This window comes from Pagrus pagrus, assembly GCF_965226575.1.
Source record: "Pagrus pagrus genome assembly, chromosome: 9".
Classification (NCBI taxonomy): domain Eukaryota; kingdom Metazoa; phylum Chordata; class Actinopteri; order Spariformes; family Sparidae; genus Pagrus; species Pagrus pagrus.
In genome coordinates, this window is record NC_140193.1 from 19,806,945 (window position 1) to 19,834,427 (window position 27,483).

A 27,483-nucleotide genomic window follows, 5' to 3' on the forward strand; every position below is an offset into this window, starting at 1 on the left:
TGGCCAGTCAATGAATTAAAGGATGACACTTTTTTCACTGGATAATATTATAATAAATGGCTGTAACTTGCTTAGGAAAGGTCACATGTAGACAAAACTTCATATGGAAGTCTAAAACATCCAAGCAAGACTTTTTAAATTAAAAAAATTGAACTTCCTGAGGTTCTGTCTGAGTCCAGACTAATAAAAACCCAAAATCTTGACTGCATTTTTTTTTTCTTTTTTAAATTCTGGTAAATTCATCCATTTTTTCTACAAAGAATGTGTAACATGGGGACTTTAAAGAAGCCAGACTGAAACTTACAATGTATGGCACTTGTGTATGTTGACTTATAGAATAGAAATAAATACAGGAGAGTCAGGCACCACCAAAATTGCTCCAGGTCTTATTAATACTGAGATAGCTGATTTTTATTGTGAAGCACTTTGAAATGTTGTTTGAAAAAATGTCAAATATGGATACCTTTACATACTTGATCTATGAAAAATACTTTGCCGGGATAATGTCAGGGCCAATTCATCATATCTTATGAGTAAACACCATATTTTGATTCTAAAACCTTAGTCTACACAATAACTAGTAACTACAGCAGTCAGAAGCAGTTCCTAAAAAATGTCCACATACAGTACCTAAATATATCTGACTCCCCACTTCTAGATTTTTCATTCACCTCGTGAAGTAACATGAACAGAATAGAGCTGTGACAGTATGAATAGATCTGACTACAGTGGGAGGAACCCAATTATCCTGTACCTTCTTCTCATTCTATACACGTCCAAGTCAGCAGAGTATTGCATAATGTAACAGAAGAGGGGTATTGCATAATGACTGACTGAACTGGGAATGTTGCATGATGGATCGGCGGACACCATTCATCCGTTGTTGCGAATCTAAAACTAAAATAAATAAATAACCCTCACAATTACTCACAGTTACTCACCGTACCGCTATAAAATGATTATAAAGTTCAATAAACTTGTTGCCAAATCCTTTAATTTACACTCTCGTAATATGACGGATTGGGAGAACAGCCAATCAACGCTTGTGTGGGCGGGGCTTGCCTCGAGAGTTAGCCAATCTCTTGACACGAGAGCAAACACTCCCGTCAAAGAACTGCTACATTGGAGGAGAGCGCCAATCACTATATTGCAATCAATGTAGTGACATGTACCGATAGCAGCTTGTCCTCAGCACTAAATTAGTGACCTAGATTTTCACTAGAGATGTGGTTAAATGTTCCGGTCGGGTGTATAGAAGTCTTCCCCTTCTCCATGTTGAACACAGACAGGCCCTGGAGCTAGCTCGCGCTTTACGGGGGCGTTCAGCCTACAGCAAAAAACTTCTGCAAGGACTTTGTTCAGAGTTTAAATTCACGCTAAAATCGCTAAAATGGAGATTCACGAAGGGGCAGCGGCGGCGGGCGACACCGTGCTCGACTTCTCCCGGTTGAATCTGAACACTTTGAACGTTGACAGTGTCAGCGACGAGAGGAAAAGGGACACCAGGCAGCTCTACCTGAACTACAACCGGCTGGCCTCGCTCCCCTCGTCGGTCAGCCTTTTCTGCAACCTCGAGTTTTTGGACATCAGCAACAACGGACTGTCGGCCATCTGTGAGGGCATTACACGGCTGACCAGGCTGAGGACGCTGATAGCCAAGAACAACCGTCTGGACGAGTTCTCGCTGCCCAAAGAGTTCGGCTCTCTGCAGCTGGAGGTGTTGAACTTCAGTGGGAACCGGTTCGAGGAGATCCCACTTCAGTGTATGAAACTGTGGCGTCTGCAGTCGCTCTCCCTCGGCGGAAACAGACTGAAAAGTATACCTGCAGAGATAGAACATTTAACCAGGTAAGTCGTGGTTAGGAGGTTAATACCTCAAAGAGTATCTTGGCGAAAGTGTGCTAAGTAACAGGGTCAGGGGTCCAGCTGAGGGGCTACTGCCAATTAGCTAATGTCACAGTTAGCTGTAATGTTAAGCTAGTTGTCTGTTTAACGTCAACCTAAAACTAGCTAGAATAGAAATATCCTGTCACGAAGAAGGCAGCTAAGCTCCATTCATGGTCTGTTAAAAAACAACAACAATTATATTAAGATATTTTGGAGTGTATTATAGTGTTTTAACAATGTCAGTTACCATTATTCAAATTATAACGTTGCTTTAGTTTAATGTTAGCCTGTGATCACTAAAAACATGGAACCCGATTGCCATGGTTACCTGTTAACTTATATGACTTGATGAACTCAGTACACTGATTTACAACGGTGCTAAAACTATTGCCAGGCAACTAACTGACCGACCAGCCAATCAGAAATTAATCTCAAATAAGACCTGAAATGATTGGTTGATTAATCGATCAGTCAAGTGACAGAAGAGCAGCTGAAATTATTAATTGGTAATGTTAAGTCAGTGGACAACAACAACAACAACTTTGAGTCCTTACTCATTTTTTACATTTAATTCAAGCAATTATTAACTGTTATTCCCAAGTTCAAGCTTCTTTATCGTGAGGATTTCCTGCTAGTCTTTGTCTTATGTGATGTTAAATTGGACATCAATATGAAACAATATGAGGTTTTCAAGGAATGATAACTGTCTCATAAAAATGTACTTCTCACTGTATGCGGTATTACACAATGATTGCATTACTATTATTGTTATTAGCTATAATGAACCTTTTTAAAGGAATGAAAAAGAAGGGGTTTTTGCTAATGTATAATTTCACATGGCTGGATGGAAGTATGCCATGAAACCGTATACTGCTGCAGTCCTCTTTTGAAGACGTCCCCTTTGGCTTCAAGAAAGTGTGATTGGCTTTCACTAATTTCTTTTTATCAAATTATTGACGATTATCCACATCAAAATAATTACAATATATATAATAGTATATAGATGTTATCCCGATTGTCATCAAAATATGTTTAAAACGCTTAAAATGGCACTAAAACATACTCAAATCACTAGACCTTATATTATGTTAAGTAAGAATATCGTGCTAACGGAGATGTTGAATGCATTTACACACATCTGATTTCACTTTGTTGCGTGGGATACCTAGGCTATGGCTGACCATGGTGACAGGCCTATGTTTTTGGAATGACTGAAAAGATGTGGGCTCCACCCTTGTGACATTTCCAAATAATCAAGAAATCTATATAGGTCTTTCTGTTATCAAGCAAGACAACTTTTTAAGTTATTCGTGAAACGACATTCATGATTATCCTAGTTCATGGTTATCACGATAATGGAAATTCACCAAGATTAACTTATCCTGAGGGCTTTATCATGATCCATGATAAGATCTTTTATTCTCCAATATCTAGTAGTAAGTAAATGTCATGACCGACACAATGCCTTTATGGAGCATGCACAGTGTTATCTCTCCAACCATGCCAATCTGTAACCAGGCATCCGCCCTACATCCTGCAAAAGTTCATCCTGACATTTAAAATGTTTGGTGCTTTCTTGGTGTGCATTTCTCAGAGTCAGCTTTTATCTGTATGCTGCGTGTACTCCATGTGAAAAGCTTTATGTCCCCTTTTATCAGTTGTGATGTAGACTGTACTGTAAACCCACTTTAGTCACACTTGACCTGGTGTTTCACATGAGTTGACCCATCTAGTTCACCTTCCAACAATAGTAAAATCATAACCCTGGCACACCCAGGCAACCTGTAGCATTTGTTAATTGCTCTCTCTCCCTCCCTTTTTTTATGGTATTAACCACAATACCACCGCCGACGTCATACCATGTGTATCCCGTTCATTTCCAGTCAGTTTATCTTGTAAACATCATGATTCATAGTGTGTGCATGATAACTATGTGCTTAATCTCTTCCAGTAACTGTCTTGACTGTTTTGGAAATATACACACTGACACTAAGGGGTGGCAGGAAAGGAGTAGTGTCAAGGCAAAAAAAAGACATTTCTCAGTGTTATAGTAAAATGTACTCAAAGTGATAAAACAAAAAAATACAGTGATTAAGGTGGACACACTGCTATAATTACATGTGACCACATGAAAAAAAACAGTGTTGAGTATACAAACAATCCTGTAAAGACATAAAAAGTCTGGCAAGAGAATGGGACAAAACCGACAAGAAAAGTGGGTCAAAGAGTACACATTTCGAAATAGCAAAAGTGTGTCAGTCTGTTTAAAGCTTGCAGATGTTTGTTTGCTGTTTTCTGTAGAGTGGAAAAATTTGACAGGAAAGCTGGGCAGCTATGAGATCATGTCTATCTTATCATTTAGCTTAACAGTAGCAAGGCACAGTGACCCACTGCCAGGGCAAAGGTCAAGTCTCTTCACTTTATGACACACACACAAACACAGTGTGGCACACTCACTAATGAGGGGAGCCAGAGGATGAAAGTGGTCACTGAACTTGTAATCATGTGTATCCAACCATTATTGATTTGAAGATATGTCAATTTTCTACATGGGATGGGACAATTAAAGTTATTATTGTTGATCACTACAAAAACACTTACAATAAGTTGATTCTGTTAAATTTCCACAATCAGCTATTCATGAATATTCTGACGTAACTAACTTGAAAAAGCTGTCTAGCTCGCTAACACTTATACTTGTATAGGTTTGCGCATTATTTTGAATTGCCGCAGGGGTGGAGCCCACATCTTTTCAGTCACTCCAAATTCCTCACCATTGCTGACTGCACAGCTTGCCCATGGTACCCCCTAATAAAAGTTAAATCAGATGTTTCGAAATGTGTTCTCTAACTCTAGTGCTAGCTCCCATTTCCATTAGCACAACACTTTCTTCTTAGCAAACGGTCCATCTCTTATCAGTTTTCACTTAATATCATATATTATTTATTTTGTTTATTTAAACATAGTTTTATTTAAACTATATTTTCAGTGAAAGAACTTGGTACAGACGTCTCCGGATGGGCTCGGGTCGGTATAAATGCTCTAACATGGACGTATATATTTTGACCTGAGTACAGTGAATAATGGACTTGCATTTAGCTTCTTCAGTTCCAAGGTCCTGGTATTGTTCATGCTGGCTCGCTGTCACACTGTGATGGCTTACTGGGAGATATGAACAGAACGCAGACATCACAGATACTATTAGTAACACCTGCGCTTAACCAACTTTTCCATTTTGACAAGTTGTAATGTCAGCTGTGACAAGGGCCCATTTTTGTGCACTTTCAGCACATTTCTTAAAATACTTTCCAATTTGACATTAGAGTTTATACAAGGTATCTTTATGTGTATAGAGAAGAAACCCTGAGTCAGTGTTTCTTGGCTGAACTGCCCCAGAAAAAATACATTTTTCCTACTTGTGAAAATTGTGAGCTCTGTATTGTATAATAACGCCACAATTTATATTCTTGCTATCTGGTGGCTGATTTGTGTCACTGTGTCGACGAGGGCTGTCAGCTGACCCTGAATGTCTCAGTTCCTGTCACAGAGGGGGCTTGCTCAGTGCTCAGCCACCAAGGACAGTATAATGGCTTCCTGTCTCGCAGTCGCTGTGTCATCAGTTCCAGCAGGCAGATGGCCTGACAGCTTACTTTCGCTGACCAGCCATCCATTGCTTTCTCCCTGTCTATGTGTTTCACTCCCAATTACCCCCCTGTGTACTCCATACCTCCATTAACCTACCAGGGTCCTTTGTTGTCTTTAATACAACAAATATTTTGTCTCTTTTTGGCTGCAGTAGTTTTCTGGTAATCGCATATGTAATCAAGGTTATCTTTTGTTAAGAAAATTAACACAGATTTAAATGTATTATCTTTGCTGACACATTTCCTGTTAGTTGGTGGTGCATACATGTGTGTAATGTGTGAAAATGAGAGGATTTTGGACTTTTTGTTGGATCTGTTCACTTCAGTATTTTGCCTTTTTGATGATCTGCGAGCATGGCCCCACACACTAACATGCACACCAACGCTTCAGCATGAAACCATGCTTCTTCAGCTCCCCCTTGTGGTACATATTAGTTTTAATCACCCAGTTTTGTTGGCCAGAGAATTTCCCCCTTATTGTGACTTTACCTTTTCATGTATAAACATGGCTACCTTGACTTTGACACTGTATCATCTGCTAAGTATTAGTATGTCATGGTAAAATATTTTCCTCCTCTTGTGGCCTGTAAAGTTTTGGATTTTAAGCATCTATTAAAGTTGCTTTACAGCCAAACGCTTATTTGAAAAGCATTAAACAAAACAGACATGGGACCTCTGACCTGCATGCTCAACATTTTGACGGTGAAATTGAGATTGTCTCTGGAAAAAGTCTAAAAATGACTAAAATGACTACGCTTTACCTTTTTGTTTTAGGAATGCCATAAAATAGAGCTAAATCTCAAATCAACTAAAATCACTGTCATACTGTAAGGTTATTCAGTACTTGAGTAAGGACAGTCATTTTAAAATGCACTATTTTCCTTTTTTTTTTTCTCATTAGTTTGGAGCTGTTGTATCTGGGTGGGAACCTCATCACGGCCATTCCTCCAGAAGTGGCTAACCTGCCTTACCTCAGCTACTTGGTGCTATGTGACAACCGCATCCAAAGCGTTCCCCCGCAGCTCACCAGGTAACTGCACATACACCAGCAGTATCTTACCAATGTAACATTCAATTAAACTGTATCATTAGCGATCACATAAAATCTACATGTGTATGTGTGATTGCCCTGCATGGATCTGATAGTTGCACATTTCTGTAGTTGTTTTGGTAGTTTAAAAGATTTCAAAGTGCCTCTGTCTCACTCCAGGCTCCACTCACTGAGATCTCTAAGTCTCCACAACAACTTGCTCACCTACCTGCCCAGAGAAATACTCAGCCTCGTGCACCTGCAGGAGCTCAGTCTCCGTGGTAACCCACTGGTGGTGCGCTTTGTCAAAGAGATGACCTATGACCCCCCGTCGCTGCTCGAGCTGGCAGGACGCACCATTAAGAGCCGAAATATTCCCTACTACCCCCCCGACCTGCCCTCAAACCTGCTGCGCTACCTTGACCTTGCCAGCAAGTGCCCCAACCCCAAGTGTGCCGGTAAGACCTTTGTTCACAGTGTTTGAAGATATTTGAAGAAAAAGAATTTGAGTTGTTTTTAATGTCTTTTTTAATTTTTTTTTTAATTTGCAGCTCTGTCATATTTCCACCTATATGTGATAATACATCAGCATCAGATTCAACATCTGACTATTGTTGTTCTGTGTTAGTATGAGAATAATACAAGTCACTGACCTGCCACTTGAACTTGGCTTTGTTTTTTCTGTCACTCTCGACTTTCTCCAGGCGTCTACTTTGACTCATGTGTGCGCCAGATCAAATTTGTGGACTTCTGCGGAAAGTACCGGCTGCCCCTCATGCACTACCTGTGCTCCCCAGAGTGCACCTCTCCCTGCAGCTCCAACCCACAGAGCGACGCAGAGTCGGAGGACGAGATCAGCGTGCCCGCTTACCGCCTGCAGAGAGTGCTACTGGGATAGTCCAGCATGGAAGAGCCTCTGGCCAAGCCTAGCCTTATCCGTCTGCCACTGTGTTCAACATTTCTACAGAGATGAACTCTGCTGTCAGACTTCTACACATAAACACACACGCACACATGAATACTGTTTTACAGACAGTGGCTGTATGTAACGCACAAAATGTAAGACTGCGGTCCTTCCTCCCATGGCCCTGAAATCATGTTTTTGGAAAGGGATCCATTCCCTCTCTCATCACACATCAGTCCACATAACAGGAGTACTGGAACCTTCATATTCCCCAAATCATGATCCGAGTGCTGGTCTCATGTTCGAGCATAAGAGGGCAGTAAAGCTCGGCAAAGACTGGAGGAGCGGCAGGATTCTTTTTCTCTTCAGGGCTGCGTACTTTATCTTTCACACAACACTTGGTGTTATTTGTTAGCTACAGCACATTATTCTGATAGTTTGTGTTTGTTGTCCAACTACTGGTGGCACACAGCTAGCTTTCATTTAAAATTTTCTGTCTAGCTGAGTGTCAAAGCTGCTATGAAAAAAAAAAAAGTCTGGGATTTTTGAAGTCTTTCAGCAGAAACTATGGCATTAGTTTTACACTACAGCATTCTGAATTGATTGAGCACGGTGTCCTGTGCATTGAGGCTGTCCTGGACATTATAGAACAATCAAGGTTAATCTGTTTTTGGTCACCAGCCCTGAAAAATGTTGACATGATGGCAGATTAGTTTTAAATTAACCCAGAATATGGGTTAGGAGTGAGTGTGTGTATATAAGCTTGTCCAGACTTGCTCACAGGAAGTGGATGTGGGGCGGACCAGAGGAAACCATTCACCGTGTTAGCACAGAAACAATAGCTATTCTGCAAAACACAGCGGCAGCCTTCATGTTTATGTTGAGGGCTGTTGGTTTTCTCAGAGCATAAGAATACAGATGTGTGTCAGTGGAGCCCACAGCCAGGGATGGTTGTTCTTTTTTCTTTTTTTTTTGTCCAAACTGATTCAATTTGAGACAGAATTCCTTCATTTCGAACAGGAAATGACTGTTTCTGTCCCTGGTCACATCTCTGCTTGTTTGGAAAGCAGCCTTCCAGACAGTTTGTGTCCATTACTGAGGAGGAAAACCTCCCACTGGCTTCAAATTTGAGACCTTAGTGTTTAGAAAAGAGAAGAACAATCTTCTATGTTACAATAACACCTATACTAGCATTTAAGTGCCTTACTAATGGTGATTTCTAACACAGGGAAAAAAACGAGTATGAAGAAATGTGATATATGCACCCTGAAATGTGACAATAATTATGAAGTCCTTTTTTGAGTGATTTTGTACTTATCAGCTTACAGTAAACAGAAAGTAACCTTTTTATAAAAGAATAAACTGCTTTTATAGAAATCAAATGTTAAACTCAATACCTATTTAAATTACCTGCAGAATAGATGGCACTTAAGTAGAAAATATATTGAGACACATTAATTGTATGTACTTGTATCCCATTCAAGTAATGTAAGTAGACTGTACAGTATATAATATCAACAATAAAGACTGATTTTAATATCTGTGAAGTGTTTGTATTGTGACCCTTTGTGATTCGATTAAAGGAGTGCTATGTAGTTTTGGGAAAGAAATTCATAAACTCCGAAAGTCAATAGTTACAATATAGATAAACTCAGAAATATTTATTGTGTTCATAACTGAGTAAGCTGTCCATGGAGAAAAATAAGGTACCCAGAACACTGTTTTAAGCTAGAAAGGTGGCAGGGTCCGCCAATATAAACAAAGTAAAACCGTGTGGAACTGTGTTGTCCTTTAACTTCAGTTGGCGTATTCAGTATATTCAGTCATGACAGCGAAGACGGTTGACCCTTCTTCTGGGAGATTTACAGACTGGATACTCACACAGCAGCCATTTTACCCTGACGTCACACTTTGAGTGGAAAGCTCAGGTGCTGGGATAATTTTATGCTGCGGTTTTGAGGTTGCAAGTTGTTTATTTCACCACTTTCCAATAAATCAGCAACAGATAAGATGGTGGTAGTGAAAATTTGGAGGGACATCAGGTCATATTTCAACGTAAAACCACATTCTTGATAGCCATTAGCTCCTACAAAAGCTTGAACCACTTCCTCGCAAACTTTACTGTTGATAGTTTTACACTGTATGACGAGAAAAGGCGTGAATCAGTTCTGAAATTCAATACACATCTTAGACACTTTTATTTAAGCCTGGAAGTGGACCGCACTGGACGTAATCACACTGTAATGTGAGCTATGGAGTGGTTGAATGCTAACTTTAGCTAAAAGGTTATCAAATATGTCGTTTTACCTTGAAATAAGGTTTATAAGATTTTTAAGAATAAGATTTTCACTTTCCACCATCTCTTCAGTTGATCAATCAGGTCAATTAATTTACGCCTTTCCTGTTGTATCGTGTTACACAATCAAAGGTGGTCGAATGCTAACATTAGCAGCTTACTAACACAAGCTAATGGTTATCAAACATGTAGTTTTGTCTTTACGGGCCGGATGTCCCTCTAGATTTTTACTTTCCATTGTTTTTTCAGTTGCTGATCAATCAGGAAGCGATGAACTTAAAACAACCTGGAACACAGTGATGTGATATTTTAGCTTCCCGCCCTGAGCGTGATGTCAGAATAAAATGTCCGCCATGTGAATATGGTCTGTTGTATAAGGAAAGTGGGTTTCTGGGGAACCAATCAAGCGCTGATGGTTTCATTATTCTATATCCATTACATTGTTCACTCAACATTTACTTCATAATGATACATTGAAGCAGAATGCTTTTCTACTGCCAGTTTAAGTTTTCATTGTATTAGAAGTTTTTAGTGACAGTTGCTAAAAGGCAAGGTATTTATACATGGAGTGAGTTTTTTGTGCACAGAAGATGCACAACAACGACGAGTTTTTGTTTGTGTTTGCACAAACCGATCCAAGCAACTTGAACTTTGAATGTGTCCAGGTTTCATTTGCATATGAAGGTGAGTTCATTCTGGAGGCTGAATACTGAGAGACCTTTTCAGCAACCCAGCATCGAGAGATGCCAGGGCGAGTACATTCTGCCTCACACAGTCCGCTAATCCCTTAACGTCACCTGCCAAGAGCCACCGGCCACTTTGTTTCCTCTCCTCTCGTCTCTATTCACCCGTTCTGTTCCTATCTCGGCGTCTCGTTCAATTTCTTTTCACCTCGCTGTTTCTTTCAGCCCGGCTGGCACGAATGGAGCTTTGAGTTGCACATATTTTGTTTGTTTTGAATGGTCTTTGACCAGGTCACAGCTGGGTTCCAGTGTTTTTGCACTTTTCTGTTTTGTTTCCTTTTCACTATCTTTCAAACAAGTGCACACAGGACCAATCTAGGAACAGCCGGCAGCTGAGAAACTCTGTGGAGTTATGTTACACCTAAGGCTCGTGTGCACATGCGCTCGCACCCTATGCTTTGTGTGAGACGCAGGAGGATGCTGTCACAAATGCAACCTGAGATGCCACTCTGATGCAACCACGATGAACTGGAAGCAGTGAGTTGTGACTGGCAGATGAGGAGAGAAGCTGTCATCTTCTGTTATGAGTCAAATCAGCTTCAGTTGAGGAAAGTCAGAAAATAAAATAAGTCTTGGAAAAAGTGGGATTTCAAGCAGGATTGGTCTCAAAGAAGGAAGATGCTGCTTCTGGTTTAGCCGTCTGCGAGGTAAATGTGTCTGTGTGGTCATATTGTTGCATCTCTGTCGTATTTAAGGATTAAATCCATTTAATATGATTTCTTTGGTCGCTGAATTTCACAGGGGTGTCCGTCACTTGACCTTGGTGGTGAACAATACGTTACAGTATTGCAGGTAATCGGCAGATCAAAGAGCAAAGTGCTTTGACACATGGGATTTTTTGACACTCTAAGCCTCTTATCGCCCTCAGTCAGAAGCATACCGGCTCATTTCAGCTCACAGTAAAGTCAGTGTGTATTAATATGCACGCCAGACCTCACACACGCCGAGTTTCAAACTTACACTCAGCTGAGCCTTAACACACACGACTGCCACACACTGCAGACACCCTCACAACAATCAGACGTTGTCTTCAGAGTTACACTGCTAATCCTGTAAGGAGAAAGTCTGGTTGGAGCCCACGGCGAGGAGGAGGTGGAGGTGGTTGCAAGGGGAAGAAAAGAAGTAAAGGGGGAATAATGATCCACTGCTGTGTGCTGACGTTTGACTGCTATGACCCGACATCATTCCCGTGTTCAAGACAGTGTTCCTCCAGATGACATGGTATAATAGTGTAATAGGATGATATCAAATTATGTGTCATGGCCCCCAGACCTCCGTGACACCCAGCTTGTTGCTGCAGCTAAATAGCAAAGTCAGCAACTAGCTACTGAACATAGAAAGTTAGCAGCTAAAGAACGAAGTTAGCAACTAACTACTGAATGTAGAACGTTAGCAACTAAATAGCAAAGTAAGCAACTAGCTACCGAACAAGGAATATTAGCAGCTAAAGATATAGGAGATCAAAAAAGAGCTAACATGACAGTAATTAATTGTCATTTTGACACACAGAACTACCAACAAATGCTGACATTTCTCTTTTTCTGTCGGATGTGTCATTAGCAACTGTTTGCTACCAAGTTTACGGGAGCGTACCTATGTTCCCTGGGTCCTATGTTCCCCGATCGGGGAATCCTAAGCCTAACCCTAACAGCGGGGAACATAAGACCCTTTTTCAAAAAAAAGATGCTATGTTCCCCGGTCACATACAAAGCGGGGAACATAGGGATGATCCCCAAGTGGACCATATTCATGATGTCAACATTGTATCTACAGCTTGTTGCACTTCCCCCAAGTGACCAAAAACTCAACTAATGTTAATTATTTGTATTTGTTGCTATATGTCGCTTGCATAAAAGCTCATTTCTACACCCTTTAAAGCAGTTTGAACTCATTCACTGAGTAACCTATCACATCATCTTGCAGTTATGGCATCAAAAGTTACTTTGTCAAAACAGTTAAGCTGTATAATAATTTTTTTTTTGAAAATGTAGTGAGCAGACCGATGCTCTTCCCGCACATTTAATCACAATCAATGCCTTCAGCAGAAACTCCATGTCTGGAGCCTGCTGGGGAGCTTTGATCCAGCTAATCCGGGTCCGTAGCAACACAGCAGGAGGAGCCGCAGCGTTTCATAGAGGGATTTGTCTTTGGATATGTTAGTGGGCAAACCTGGGCATGTCACAGGGGAGCGTCCAGGCTCTGGGAAGGGCAGGGGGTGGTGATGCTTCACATAAGTAAACAATGCATCTCCACCCACACTTAACAGTACAGAGTGGTGGGACTCACTTGCACTGTGGTCACATGTTGAATCATAGCTGCAGATGCTTCCATGTCAGGAAACGGCGGCTCTGCCTGTCAGGAGTGGTTCAACAGGAAACAGTGCGTCACAGGGTTTAAAATCTTTGCCTGTTATTTATTTTGGTTGGTGGACTTCCAGCTGATACCTGTGCACAGTACAGCAGCTCAGAAAAAGACAGCGACTGTTAGTGACACCTGTATTTGGTAATTATGCCGTCTTAATGTTAGAATTGATCCCTGGTAACCTCAGTAGAACGACATGTGTCCCATTTCATCCAGTTCACCCTCCCTGCCAGCTTCTCCTCTTTGACGGCTGCTTTTTGAACAACAGCCTCGTGTCTCCAGATGAAATATTCAAGCTCCTAGTAATCTGAGCACCGGTGCAGTCCACCTGCCGCTGGTGCAGGCTATCTTGAACCTGATCTTGAGGGAAACCTAAGACTGTTGGCCACGCTTTGGGTGTAACAGAGCTGGCAGCAGTGTGTTTCAGCCCTTCAATGGGCTGCTGACGTGGTGTCAGATGATCTGAATGTACAAGTGAAAATGTTGAGTTTATTTCTTTTTGTCATTTTCTTCTACAGTTTGCTACTTCTGTGCCACAGGGTTTTATCCTCTTTGACATGTTGACAGCAGATTAATTATGGGTTTGTTATCGCTGGTTTTAAGACCACAGATCTTGATTGTAGAAGCCACATTGACAGAGGATCACACCAGTTACAGTAACAGCTTAGTAAACAGAAAATCCTGTTTTCAGGCTTCTAATTCACTCTACTTTTTCAAGGGTGAAGCCATTTTTGTAAGCACTTGTGTATATTTCATTGATTGTGAAGCTTGACATGATCAATCTAATGCTTACATGTTTCCAGCTTGAAACTTAAAGGTATTTTCTAATTTTATGCAGATAAACTGCTTCAGTAAAGACCTGCAGTTGATTTGCATCGTGGAGATGGATGTGAAATTGCCAAACTTATCTGTCCCACCTATCTGATGTTTCTGCTGTGCTGGCGTCTTTGATATCTACACAACAACAAAATCTTATGCATACTGCTGGTTTTGCTGGTAACATCATGTAAAAGACAGTTAAATTGTATCTAAGCTAATACACCATGGTGCGTTTTAGTAATTGTTACATTGTGATTCTGCTATCGCTTTCATTTTGAAAGTCTTTTTGCATTCTGCTGGATCTCACTGGGCTTAAACACAGTTGAACAGGGTTATGGTTCAGACCTTCTTGTGTTAGAGAGCAGGGAGCTCACAGGTGTTTCAGACATTTGTCGTCCAGTGATGAAACTGTCAAACTGTCAGCGACTGGATTTTGTAATCCACGTTGATAGAAAGCATAATTAGTGACTTGTTATAAGGGAAATTAAGAGGTATCATAATGTTTCAGTGCCTGAGGAGTTTTGGATTTCAGCCTGGAAAGAGACTCCAGGATTCAACTTTCAAAGACAGAAAAGTTGAGCACAGTCTGACACGAAGTGCATCCGTGCGAAAGAAAACTCTGTGCAAGTGTGTGTCAGTGGCTGAATCGGGGGGTTGATGACTGAATGCATATCCACATATTCTCCTCTTCTTTAATAACCTCTCTTTGTGTCTCTGCTCCCCACCTGCAGCTGTCAGTGGTGGTGACACTCCCTCGTCAGGAATGACCCTGTGTGGAGGCTCACACTATAAATCTCCGTGACGTCTTAATAACACCTTTATGGCTGCCGGAACAAACGCAGAAATATCTCTGCTGGCTCACTGCTCTCAGACAGAAGCTCTCTGTCTTGTCCATTAATGTGATTCACCAGACGACCGAACAATATTGCCAATCTCTCTGCCGTCCCTGGTGGAGGCCTGCTTTTGAAAAACACAACACAGATGATGCCTGTTTCTCTTTCCATTAAAACAAGTGCTGTTATTCAGTGTATTTATTTGCACTGTGGACACAGCCTGTGCCGCCCTGTCCCATATGCCACCCAGTCCCCCGGGGGCTCCTGTGACACGTTGGACCCACACTGCCACAACCCTCCTGCACCACGTGGCTCACATCACACTCTGAAACCCATTTTGGTGGGCAGTTGGAGCTGGAAAGCTTACAAAAGAAAGTGAGAGAGAGTGTGTGTGTGTGAGAGAGAGAGCAGACACACTAACACACCTCCTCTCTCTGACACACGCACGCCTCCCTCCCTCAGTGCTCAGATGAAAGCTCTGGCAGTCTGGTGAACTTTTTCCTTGACTGACAGGATCTTCTCGGGCTGTGAGCTGACAGATTAAGTCGCTTTGGATTCATTACAAGTCTGCAGCTATGGGACCTTTGCAGCTATGTTAGATAACAAACTCTCCAGTCGTTCATTTTCAACTTTTATAACGTTTCTGAGTCTTGCGCGATGGAGCCCGGAGCGGGACGAGGCGGCTGGATCGTCCATGCGCTTTGGAGACCGAGGTTTGCTCTTTTACTCCCTTATTTCATGGTGTCGTTTCTTTCTTCCTTTACTGGTCCAGGTCTGAATTTCCTCTGAAGCAGTTTGATTGACTACTTTGCTGTTTTACCATCCACGTGCATCGCTGCAGCCGCGAGTGGGCACGTTTTTACGCATCTTTTACGCAAAAATGAACCCGCTGCTGAGGAAGATCACACATTTTTAGGCACCGCTGTTACATTATTACGATTACAATATAACATAATGATATTCTCTTATGATAACTAAGTAGCCCATTATTTATATATTCCCTAAACTGTGTCTTTCGTCATTAGTAACCATTTTAAAAACATGCCCACTGTGGCGCATTTCGTCAGGTGTGACGGCTGAAATGGACACATGGTTATGTATTGATATATTGGGCTGACTAATTGGATTGTGTGTAACCAGACTGTAAAATGTGCGCATGGAGTGACGTCCGCCGGTCCGGCCCGAGGCGGGATTTCATTGCCAGTAATTGCATTCTAACTCAGCTTAAAGAATAAACTCATAAACGGATTACAGACTGAGGAGGAATGTTTCAATATTGGCCCCTGAACCGGGCTTTACATCTGGCAGCGCCCGTGGTTACTAATCTTAAAAGAGAAACAGAGTGATTGACAATATGAATAGGCTTTACTCCACTTCTCCTATTAGGAGTTTTATGGTAAAGGCCATATAAAACTCGGTTCTGTCTCTCTGAGCCCAAAGGCCTGTCAGAAAACATATTTCAGATATAATAAATTCAAGAGAAACAGGACTGAAAGAGAGGGCCAGGGGCCACTGAGCAAGCGAAAGCTAAGATGTGCACATGTTAGGCCCGCCCTACACTTAAGTAAGACTTCCACGGCCACAAGTAGCTCAGGTATTAGTTGCGGTTTAGCCTTCAGGACTTCAAAAGACACTCCTCATGACTATTCTGAACTGTCAAAACATGTCCATAAAACCTAACCCAGCCCGGAGAAGGGCCCTGTTCTCGCTGCTACCTACACAGTGACCCTCACTGCTGGATGTTGGCCGACCTTTGTTGACCTCTGCAGGGTGGCTGGGTTTCTCCCAAACTGAAACCTACCAGAGGTGAATTTCAAAAAACGGGCGGAAATGCCTCTCTCTGCCGGCTTTTCCTGCAGGAAGCAGCAGAACTGTGATCTAAACTTGGAAAGTGACGAAAGGACACGGACAGGAACTCCAGACATTTCCCAGATATGCCGCAGGCTGGGCTTCATTGTTCTGTTGACACCATTAATTGCTGGAAATGGGTCACGGTGGGCTTCACTTAAAGGAGCAGTATGTAGTTTTGGGGAAGAAATTTTAATCAGAAGTGAAAGCTCTTTTTTAATAACTTAATAAACTAAATAAACAAACTGATCTTAAAGGACAACACAATTTCATACTGTTTTACTTTGTTTAGATGTGGCGGACCCTGCCACCTTTCTAGCGCCAGACAGTGTTCTGAGGACCTTATTTTCCTCCGAGAACAGCTTGTTTATTCAGTTATTGAAAAAAATGAATATTTCTGGGTTTATATTAATTAATATTGTAAATATTAAAAAGAATTTCTTCTCCTAAACTACACAATGCCCCTTTAATTTCTGAAAGTGGGTCAGTGGGATTCACTTTTTTACTCATACATAGGATCGTTGAAATATCTCATGCTGGGTGGATTACTGTGTACTTTCCTTCCAATATTTTACCTAGTTTAGTTTCCGGCTGATTTCCCACAATGCTCTGTTTTGGTTGAATCCCACGATCCAAATTTCTCAGAGCCCTGCGGGTGTCTTAGTCATTCCACAGACGACAAGACATGTTGTCTAACACCCTACTCACATAAACACTCACCTGTCTGCCAATTAGTATTGATACAAGTGGTCGTCTCAACAGCGTATTCCTGAGTCACTGTGGCGTTTACAGCGATCAGACTCTCACAGTTACAGCTCAGAGTATCAGGTGATACCGCATAATTAAACCTGCAACATGTCAGTGCAGCGCTGCCAGCCTCACAAAAATGCCTGTGGCAAGAGCGACAAACAGTTGTTTGTTGATGTTCTCCGAAGTTTACGTCTTCATTCTCAGATGCCTTACATAATGGGGCTGATTGCAGATTTATGTGGCCCTCGGTGAAACTGCAAATGATAGCTTTGGTGTATTGCAGTTTCGCTCCGTCTTTCGCCGTGTGCACAGATGTCTGTCGCAGCAGAGTGTGAGTGCTGGCTGGTTTACCTCCGTGATGACGTAGTGCTAGTGGAAATAAGGATAAGCAGAAACACACAGGGCTTCCTGTCACAAAGGCAGAGTCCTGGCTTCTCAGTTTGTTTTGTGGTGATACGTAAATAACTGATGTTTTATTCATGTATTTTTAATCTGACCTTAGTTTCATCCTGATCTTAGTGTCTGTTGGGTTTATTTGTGCTTATGATCTCATGCTTTTTCTTGGTGTTATATCAGTGTTGTGTGAAATCACATCCATGCCCCCATTGCTCCTCTTCTCGGAGGTTTCTGTCAGAGCACCACACTGTGGTGGCCAAAAGTCTTACAGCTATTTGGTGAATTATAGACCTGAAAATAGAAGCAGAATCAAATGTGCCTCCCCGGTCTCCAGTGCGCTCTGTTTTGGAGCTCTTCTTTTAAAGGTGCAGTGAAAAGGGTAACTGAAGACGACAAATGTATGGATTTCCCCTCTAAATGTCAATTTTTACAAAGATGAATGTGTTTATATTCATATCTCCTCATATCCTACATGTGGTGTGTTTGTTCCTCAGGATGTGTGTCTGAAACTGGACAGACTGGGGTCAGTCATGGAGCCTGAGCTGAACTGCAGCTCCCAGTGTGATTCCTCACTCTGCTTCATCCACTCAGGGGTCAACAGGCAGGAGGGCCTCGACATTCTGCAGAGACTATGCGGCCTCAGCACGGTAATCACACACACGCACACACGCACATACATGCAGGTAGACACAGATGCTCAAAATATGCAAAACCAACGATATAGGTTGAAGTCCAGCATGGCTGACCAACAGAATATTTTTGGCCCTCCAAAAGGTTAAAGGGTATAACGATTTCCTATACAGTCTAAATCTTGATATTTCTAGATTTAGACCTCTAGATTTATATTTCTAGATTTAGATATTTCAATTAAATAATAGACTTAAAAAGTCTATTATTTTGACAGTTCATCTAACAAACCAATCACACCAAAGGCACAAGACTGAATTTTATTTTAAAAAATGTGTTTTAAAGTTCCCGGTCGCAGTTTTTGCACCCGCGCAAATAGCAAAGTTATTTAGCACTTGAGGAATCGGGTCATAGTTCATACTGACGATCGACTAGCGAGGCTATATTTAGTATCTCGGTCATCGGTGCCTTTAAGAGAAGAATGAGCGAAGCCCAGCAACATGAGGCGGGCACAGCAAATAGAAACTAAAGTGGTATAACACTGTGAGAACACACACATCCTCTGTCAGACTCCGCTCCTCTGCCTGTTACACCACACTGAAGCGAGGTGAGTTATCTCTTTGATTTCCTTCGTGCTTTATGATGTTAATTTATGCATGCACCCGTCTTAAAATGCAGATATAATCATCACCTAAGGGGAAAGGAACAGTGTGAGCGCTGTGTTTGCTTTGTTATGGTAATGGTTATGTGACAAGATTGTATTTTAATGTTCAGTTTTATTTTATTTTAATGTACTAACACTTTCTCTTCATTACTCTCTATTGAACTCAGTAGACATGAAAACTCTTCTGCTAAAGTGAAACATGCTGCGATGAAATTTAACACCATGCATTTGTTACTATTTGTGGACATAGGCGGCTCACAAGGCACAACTGTTTCTAAACCTAACATAGTGTAAAGAAAAAAAAAACACAGGGACTGGAGCCAGTTGATTCCATAAGGTCCCACCTGCTTCTCTTTCTGGATGTGTTCCCAGATATGGCTACTGCTGGCAGTGTGCTGTCTGAGGAGCAGCTTCTTTGCCCCATCTGTCTGGATATATTCAACCAGCCCGTCTCCACTCCTTGTGGGCACAACTTCTGCAGGGACTGCATACAAGAATACTGGCATACTGCTAATCTGTCGCAGTGCCCCATATGCAAGCAGAAGTTCTACACCAGGCCTGAGCTCAAAGTTAACACCTTCATATCCGAGTTGGCCTCTCAGTTCAAGAAGTCGTTGGCAAAGAAAGACGAAAATGAAGCCAGTTCTGCTGACCAATATTCCGGCCATAAAGAGGAAGTTTTGTGCGACGTGTGTGTTGGAAAAAGAGTCATGGCTTTTAAATCCTGCCAGGACTGTTTGGCCTCCTTCTGTGAGACTCACCTGGAGCCCCATCATGTTCTCGGCACCTTCAAGAAACACTACCTGATTGACCCCGTGATGAACATGCAAGACAGAGTGTGTAAGAGACACGAGAAACTCCTGGACAGGTTCTGTAACACTGACCAGATGTATGTGTGCCAGATCTGCATCAAGAAAGAGCACAGCGCTCATCACACTGTACCTATAGAGGATGAGACTAGAGTCAAGAGAGCTCAGATTGGAAGGATAAATGCAGATGTGGGAGAAATGATCAACAACAGACTGCAGAAAATCAGCGAAATCAATCAAGCCGTTCAGCTCAGCAGAGGAAACACAGAAAGAGAGATTGAGGACAGTTCGCAAGTCTTCAACAAACTGCTCCACCTTGTCCAGAGAGCGCGCACTGAGGTGGGGGAGGTGATCACTGCAAAGCAGACGCAAGTTGAAAGCGGGGCCAACGCACTCATCGCGGAGCTGGAGCAAGAGATTGACGAGCTGAGGCGGAGAAATGCTGAGCTGGAGCAGCTCTCAAACACAAAGGATGACCTCTACCTTCTCCAGAGCTTTCCAGCCGTCTCCACACTGCCGGCCACCAAAGACTGGTCAGACACCTGCGCAGAGAGTGCTGTGTATGTGGGCACGGTGAGGAGAGCTCTCAGGAGAGCAGTGTGTCAGTTGGAGGAGGAGGTAAAAGCTGAGGTGAAGAGGCTTTGTGTAACCGAATTTCAGAGGGCTCAGCAGTGTGCTGTGGATGTGACTTTGGACCCTGATACAGCTCATCCCAAACTGGTGCTGTCTGAGAACAAGAAACAAGTCTTTCATTGCGACATAGCGCTGAACCTCCCGAACAACCCGGAGAGATTCTACCCAGGCGTCAGCGTTTTGGGGAAGGAGGGTTTCTCCTCTGGCAGGTTCTACTATGAGGTCCTGGTGAAAGGGAAGACAGAGTGGGATATTGGAGTTGGCCTGGAATCCGTCAACAGAAAAGGAGGAAATATACTGAACCCTGAAAGTGGCTACTGGGCCCTGGGGATGAGAAAGGACAACAGCTACTGGGTCCTAGCCACCACTCCCGTATGTGTGCCGCTGGTCGAGAAGCCCCAGAGAGTCGGGGTGTATGTGGATGTGGAGTGGGGGCAGGTTTCCTTTTACAACGTGGACGCTGCTAGTCATATCTACTCCTTCACTGGATACTCATTCAATGAAAGACTTTTCGCCTACTTGAACCCCCGCCGTAATCACTGCGGGGTCAACTCTGCTCCTCTGGTCATCTCATCTGTCAATGTTGAAGCGTGATCTGACATCGCTTTGTTGTTCATACAATTACATTTCAACTGACCATTTCTTTTTAATGCCTGGCGAACTGGGAAAGAGACTGAAAAAATATGCACATGGGTGAAGATAGCCTTTCATACACATCTGTAGTGCTCTGTCTATTTGAACTCAAACCCTGACTTATTCATAAATCTTACTGGTTGCCTAAACCTAACCAAAGTGTGACAGAGAATAAAAAAAAAAAAAGAAAATAGTCAAACAGTCGATGTCTACTGAACTTCTTTCACGCTGGCATATGACAATGTCCACAGTGAAATATCGTGATAGAGGACCATCACCTACAGTAAGACATACTCACCAGTGCTGGTTTTAAAGGGCTCTTCAACTCCACACCACATGTCTTTAACTTAGTTGTATTCAGCCTCAGAGGCTTGAAACAAAGTTAGCCGGCTAAGCTAGATAACACAAATAACAACTGCACGGCTGAGAGAAACAAACTAACGACGCCCGCAGAGGGGAAATATCGCTGCCACCCATGTAACTAAGCGACTTCGGTTCGCTTAACTGTGCATCAACGCACTTCTTTTCATTTACACTCCCTCTTGTCACAAACACCAACAACTCCTGCCTGACAGCAACTCTGAGGGGACACACCACTTTATTGTGCTCTCTGGTGGGACGCCTTTTAAATCACAATTTTACAATGGTACAGGGCTCAGAAATGTCGACGTCATCGTTATCGTCCATCAGCTCATCACTAACCACCACCACTTGTAGACGTTGTCGCTTTGTGCTGATTAGTGATGACGGTCCTGGTTGTGTCGCGACATCACCAGCATGCCGATCATATAAATATAATATATCATATAAACCCAGTGTCTAAAATTGGACAACATTGACTCTCTTTCTGTTGTTTGACTATTTTATTATTTCTCATTTTCAGATGGAAGTTAGCAGAGGTCCTGCCTGATGTGTGTTGTTTGCCTGAATAAAGCTCATTTAATCATCTGAGTCCTGTACATCTTTTTATTTCATCCATCATTTACAAAACTGAGAGTTTAGAACACATAAAACAATAACCAAATAATGCACAGGTGTGTGAGTTACATCTGTGTGTGTGTGTGCAGGTAGCAGTGGAGCTCCCGAGGCGGACTCTCTCTCCAGTGTTAAGTGCTGTGGCGTGGACGCTGCTCTCCTTTGGCATCCTGCTGGCTTTCTGCTTCCTCCTCTTCACCCTGCGCTTCAAAAACAACAGGTAGACTACAAAGTGAAACACATGCCTTCACATTAAAGAGCCATCTACAGAAATTAATGAATCGGTTGTATTTTTGCATGTTTTGCCTCATCAGGATAGTCAAGATGTCCAGTCCCAACCTGAATGTCATGACTCTCTTTGGAAGCGTCCTCACCTACAGCAGCGGCTTCCTGTTTGCCGTTGATGAACGCACACACTCACAAGGTGGAGCATCTACAGCTGTGCTACAAGTAAGCCATAGTCTCCTTCAACCCCCCATTATATATAAATAAATGAATCAATGTTGGATAATTATGCAGAGCTCTCTCCTACAGGCTCGGATCTGGACTCTTTGTGTCGGCAGTACCCTGGTGTTTGGCCCAATTTTAGGGAAAACGTGGAGACTGTACAGAGTGTTCACCCAGCGAGTGCCTGACAAGAGAGTGGTGAGCATGCTCCGATGCTGCATTGGGTTTATTTATGACTTCCAGTTGCTTCAGGGTGCATCGATTATATTTTAAATGGGTGTTCAGAGGAAAGTTTTGTTTATATATATATATATATATATATACACAATTATTTTCTTTATTTAATTATTTCACTCTTAAAAAGTATAATAAACATCAGCTGCAACTTTACAATGAACAATTGATTAATAAATGGTTAACAAAGCATTTCACCTTTTGTTAACACTTATGTTATTAACTAAAGAGTAATTAACTATAAAAGTACCATTTATTAATGATGGTTTTTCTAAAGTTTTACCTTTACAAATTCAGAGGACTTTCAGAGGTTGGTACACGCTCACTGAGAGCTTTTTAATTATAATATTCCCTAACAGGTGTCTGTAAAGTGTAACACAGAGCTGCCAGAGTGATTTGGATGAAAATGCTGTCTAATAACTAAATTATTTCTGTAACTGTATGACGATGATGCAATTTTATGACTTTCCGTCTCAGATCATCCGAGACATCCAGCTGATGGGCCTGGTGGCTCTGTTGATCCTGGTGGACATGCTGGTTCTCACCGCCTGGAACCTCACAGACCCCATCAGGTGTTCACGATCTGTCGGTGCTGTTGTCAAGGTAGAACTTTATGTTTAATATTGGGCTGAAAAGCAAGTTGTAAAACAAGTTAAGATTTGGTTTTGTTTGATTAGAGAACAGTGTGAGGATTATGACATATAGCACTTAAAATCCAAGAAAGAAACTTCCTCATCATCTTAACTTAATGCAATGAATTATAAGTTGGTGGTTTCAACTGACTGACACTATTTGATTTTTCCTGATTTAGGTGGTGGAAAGAGACGTTTCCTATTCTTTGTCTCAGCTGGACACCTGTTCCTCTGTATACTCAGATATGTGGGTTATCATCATTGCTGTACAGAAGGTCAGTAAACTCTTAGGATTTATTGATTTACATTTAAATTCCTGTGTCTTTATTTAGAAAAGACAAACCCTATCTCCAGTACTTACTAGAGACTGACAGACCTCAACATTTTTTTTTTTTTACAAAAGACAGACTTTCTTCTCCTTTGTCTTTACTTTGTGCCTGCATTTCTCTTGTAGGGGTGTCTTCTCCTCTATGGGACTTATCTAGCTGGGCTTACAAGCAATGTCAGCCACCCTCCAGTCAACCAGTCGCCCACCATCATAACAGTGGTCACTCTGGTCACCCTCTCCTCTGCTGTGGCTGTCCCGGTGTCCATCTTCCTGCACGCCTGGCCCAACCTAGTCTACAGCACCGTGGCTGGAGCCATTTTCATCTGCACTCTGGCTACCAACTGCATGCTGTTTGTGCCTCAGGTAAGAGTGAAAATGACTCATGATATACACACAAGATGCATGAAAAAGATGTCTAGTTGCAAGGTCTGGAGAAAGGACGGGATTCCTTGGAAACACCTCTGACATCTGCTTGTTTCTGGTGATTCATACTGACACTTTTGTAGGAGCAAAACCAACAGAAAGCCCTTTTCTGGCAGAACAACCATCTAATCATAGGATAGTATGTCTGAAAACCAGCATTAAAAACAGACAGACAGTCAGTCAGACAGGCAGAAACTGCAGATAGAGAGACATATGACAGAATCATGAATAAGAGGTGCGTGAATGAGACGACTTTCTCTTTTTGTTTTGACACAAGTAGTAAATCCTGTGAGTGACTGTGGTGCCCACACCTCCATTTTCCATATGCGTGTCAGTTTGCCATGTCTATCAGTGGAGTGTGACTCACACAGAAGGTGTTTATGACTCAAAATTACGTAGGCTGTTGCAAACAGGTTTATGACTCTCTAAGTGTCTGGCAGTGGGTTTATGTTACAATAAAGGAATGCATCTCCAGTGGAAAGGAAGGAAATAGTTGAACTGTGAGCAATATGCTCAAGCACACCTGGTCAAGAGGTCCCGCCTCAAATGGTCATGGTGACATTTACTACCACAGTGCCTAATGTACTGCATTGTTTTACTCACCCACTGCAGCTGACCCAGTGGCGGCAGTTTGAAGAGGATCAGAACAACCCAAGTCAGATGGCCAAGTACTTCAGCAGCCCCAGTAAGAGCCAGCCGTCAGTGTACAGCCAGGATGAGATCTACTACCTGCTGGGGGAGAACAACTCCATGAAAAAACTCCTTAATGAGGTACTGCATTGTATTTTCTCACAAAATATACTATACAATAAGAAAATCTTGTAGAAAATTAGATACGATTCCAGTGAATCCTTTTCTAATAATCTTATGATGCAGATTTGTGTTCTAATGTTAGTCCTTGTGTAAAGAAAGAATAGTTACATTGTTTTCCTACCTTTAGCCTTCTTGTAGCACAGTTGTTTTTTTTTTTTTTTAAACTTTATATACTGTGTAACATGAACATGTGTAAGCAAGGGGAATAGGAAATATCAGCCCTGTCATTCAGCTGGCTGATCAGATTTATCCATTCTCCCAGACCTTGACTGTTCTGCTTGTGTTGGTGAAAACAAACAGAAGAGAGTATGAGGTCGATGCAGCGCAAAAGTTTTCGGCTGATTCTTCATACATATTCTCCGTATGTCTCAAGATGTTTAAGCTTCTGTTTGTCGTGACTGTTTCCAGAAAAATGCCGTGATCGACAGTCTGCAGGAGCAGGTGAGCAACGCCAAGGATAAACTCCTGCGCCTCATGTCAGCCAGCCAGCCCCCCGAGGACCAGGACATGGACTCCTCCAACACCAACCTCAACTCCTCCTCCACTCAGACCACAGAGCTTCAGTCCGACGGCCCGTCTTTATCTTCTCTACCTCAGAGAGAAATTAAATCCAGACTCTCGCTGCCATATCCCTCCCCTCACCTCACCTCTGCGGCTGTTTCCCCACCTGCAGTTACGCCGTCCTCGGAGCCGCCTTCTGCTCAAAACTCCTCAAACCCTGTAGTTGCTTCCTCTCCTCTCCCTGATGACATTTATACAGGGGGAAACCAAAGAGGTGTCTCTATGACTGACCCTACAGGCAGAGACCCAGCTGAGTCCAGAACAGGAGAGGATTTCAAACAGCCTCTCCAGTCGCCTGGCGTACTCAGGACAGCAGAAGAGACAGTCCACTTTGTCACTTCTCTACAATCCCGTAGAGCGCTAAACCCCTTTCAAGTTGAAACTTTCAACAATCCGAGAGGCCTAACATCCCATCTGGAAACAAATGCCAGACCGACTGGTTTTGTCAGCAGCGAGCAGTTGCAGGAGATCCTCCAGGAGCTGAGCGTGGATGCAGTCTTGGAGACCGCACTTCGATCTCCCGGACAGACATCCAGAAGGCCTTCTCAGCTAAAATTTTCCGAAGCCTCCGCACTTTCGCCTCTCTCACTGCGGACACCATGCTCCCCTCACCCTCCACCCGTTCTCTTCCGCTACCCCAGCATCTCCCCGTACACGATGAGGAAACGTCGGCCGCCCTTTCACTCCTCCAGGAGAGGCTTGGCCTGCTTCTATACAGGTTCAGAGGCTGCCGGTTGTGGGAGGATAAGGGAAAACTGTGAACACCAAAATCCAGGCAAGCACCCTGATGGGGTCGCTGCGGATGGTGCCCTCCTCCAGGCTCACAACACTGACCTCGAGCTGGGGGAGGAAGAGGAGGACGCGGAAGGGAATGAAATGATAAGAAAATGTCGGCGGTGTGTTTCAAGGTCCCACAGATGTTCAGTGTTGCCCTGTGCCGAACGCAACCACACAGCTTCACCTGATGTGGAGGCGGGTGGTGATAACAAGCAGCACCGCAGACACATTAGAGATTCATGTGGGTCCTGGGACTCTGATTCTAGCAGCTCAACAGACTACTGTTACTACCACCGCCCCTACTGTGACTCCTGCCGGCAGCGAGGCTCCCTCATGTCCTCAGACAGCTCCTCAGACTCTGACAGCGAGTACGAAGGCTATACCAGCCTGTACCGCCCCTCACACCCTGTGGTATTCAAAGAAGACATCAAACCAACCTTTGTATGAGCACAGGTTCACTGCACTTTACATGTTCATCCATTTCCACCTCTTGTATTCGTGTCCCGAGAAATATTGTACAAAATTAGCTTTGAGGATAAAGCATGAAGTTCATTGTGCATCGACAATGGGAGATCATATGACTGTAGCTTCACTGGGAATGTGTTTTGCATTCTGTATGAAAAGAGTGTTGGTATTCTTGAATATTGCATCATGAGGAAAAGTAGTTATTTTACTTATGAGACAATTAGACTTTTTTGTAGCTCAAAGCACAATGCTATTTGCTTTTTGATATTACTTATGGCATTATTTCTGTATTTTTGCTGTCAAATGGAAACTCTTACATTCCAAAAATGTCTAAGTCTGACATTTAGATTAAACCCAGACAGCAAAATTAAAGGCTGTTACAGAACAGTTAAGATGTACAGTATACTGTGCAAGTACTGTATTTATTTGATTATTTATTGTGGATGTTTTGTTGTACAGAACTACTTTCTGTCTCCTTTTTACGTTTTTACATTGTCAAACACATTCCTTAAAATGTTGATCTTCCCTTTTATCTGAGTTCCGCCTTCATTTTCAAATCTCCTACATCGTCTAGAGCAGGGGTGTCCAAACCTTTCCCCCTGGAGGACCAAAACTAAAATGTAATGGTGGACTATGCACCGAAAAGCAAACACCTATTGTGTTGAGATGCAAAATGGTAATATGTGGAAGCCCTGAGAGGCGTCTATACAAGTGAGACGTGAGAAACAAAATTCTGGTGACCCATTTTCTAAGTTTGATTATGAAATATGTGGAAAAAATGTTTGTCCCCGTGCTGACATAAAAAAAAGACTGATAATAATAACTAGGGATCAGTTATCACTTGTATAGCACTTGTCTAAGTTTTCTCAGTATTATTGATTATTGTCCTGACTCATTAAGAGTAGGCTATTTAATGTGCAAAGGTCACAGTGATCTGGAGTGTGGGTCTCT

At 42.5% G+C, this 27,483-nt stretch overlaps 2 protein-coding genes across 3 annotated transcripts; both read left to right on the top strand.

The window, feature by feature from the left end:
- The first annotated feature begins 426 nt into the window (after positions 1-426).
- Positions 427-9,012, top strand: LOC311262206 (leucine-rich repeat-containing protein 58-like). Its single transcript, XM_084361454.1, has 4 exons — positions 427-1,848; positions 6,433-6,561; positions 6,742-7,019; positions 7,266-9,012. Exons 1-4 carry the CDS (start codon positions 1,391-1,393, stop codon positions 7,457-7,459), a joined length of 1,059 nt encoding a protein of 352 aa, XP_084217580.1. The 5' UTR covers positions 427-1,390; the 3' UTR covers positions 7,460-9,012.
- A 6,007-nt stretch (positions 9,013-15,019) lies between these two features.
- Positions 15,020-27,062, top strand: gpr156 (G protein-coupled receptor 156). Of its 2 annotated transcripts, none has more exons than XM_084361349.1 (10): positions 15,020-15,230; positions 18,006-18,158; positions 21,945-22,072; positions 22,167-22,302; positions 22,387-22,497; positions 23,011-23,136; positions 23,345-23,440; positions 23,620-23,856; positions 24,529-24,687; positions 25,138-27,062. In XM_084361349.1, exons 2-10 carry the CDS (start codon positions 18,042-18,044, stop codon positions 26,512-26,514), a joined length of 2,487 nt encoding a protein of 828 aa, XP_084217475.1. In that variant the 5' UTR covers positions 15,020-15,230; positions 18,006-18,041; the 3' UTR covers positions 26,515-27,062. The 2 variants fall into 2 exon arrangements, with proteins under 2 accessions (XP_084217475.1, XP_084217476.1); XM_084361350.1 differs by lacking the exons at positions 15,020-15,230; positions 18,006-18,158 and adding exons at positions 18,630-18,745; positions 19,175-20,241.
- Positions 27,063-27,483: the final 421 nt, after the last annotated feature.

Bases quoted from the DNA above. Each gene is read 5' to 3' on its own strand.
- LOC311262206 (XM_084361454.1), top strand. From the start codon at position 1,391: ATGGAGATTCACGAAGGGGCAGCGGCGGCGGGCGACACCGTGCTCGAC. The intron at 1,849-6,432 runs GTAAGTCGTGGT...TTTTCTCATTAG, and splicing joins GAGATAGAACATTTAACCAG to TTTGGAGCTGTTGTATCTGG. The intron at 7,020-7,265 runs GTAAGACCTTTG...GACTTTCTCCAG, and splicing joins CCCCAACCCCAAGTGTGCCG to GCGTCTACTTTGACTCATGT.
- gpr156 (XM_084361350.1), top strand. From the start codon at position 19,177: ATGGCTACTGCTGGCAGTGTGCTGTCTGAGGAGCAGCTTCTTTGCCCC. The intron at 20,242-21,944 runs GTGAAGAGGCTT...GTGTGTGTGCAG, and splicing joins AGGAGGAGGTAAAAGCTGAG to GTAGCAGTGGAGCTCCCGAG. The intron at 22,073-22,166 runs GTAGACTACAAA...TTGCCTCATCAG, and splicing joins CTGCGCTTCAAAAACAACAG to GATAGTCAAGATGTCCAGTC.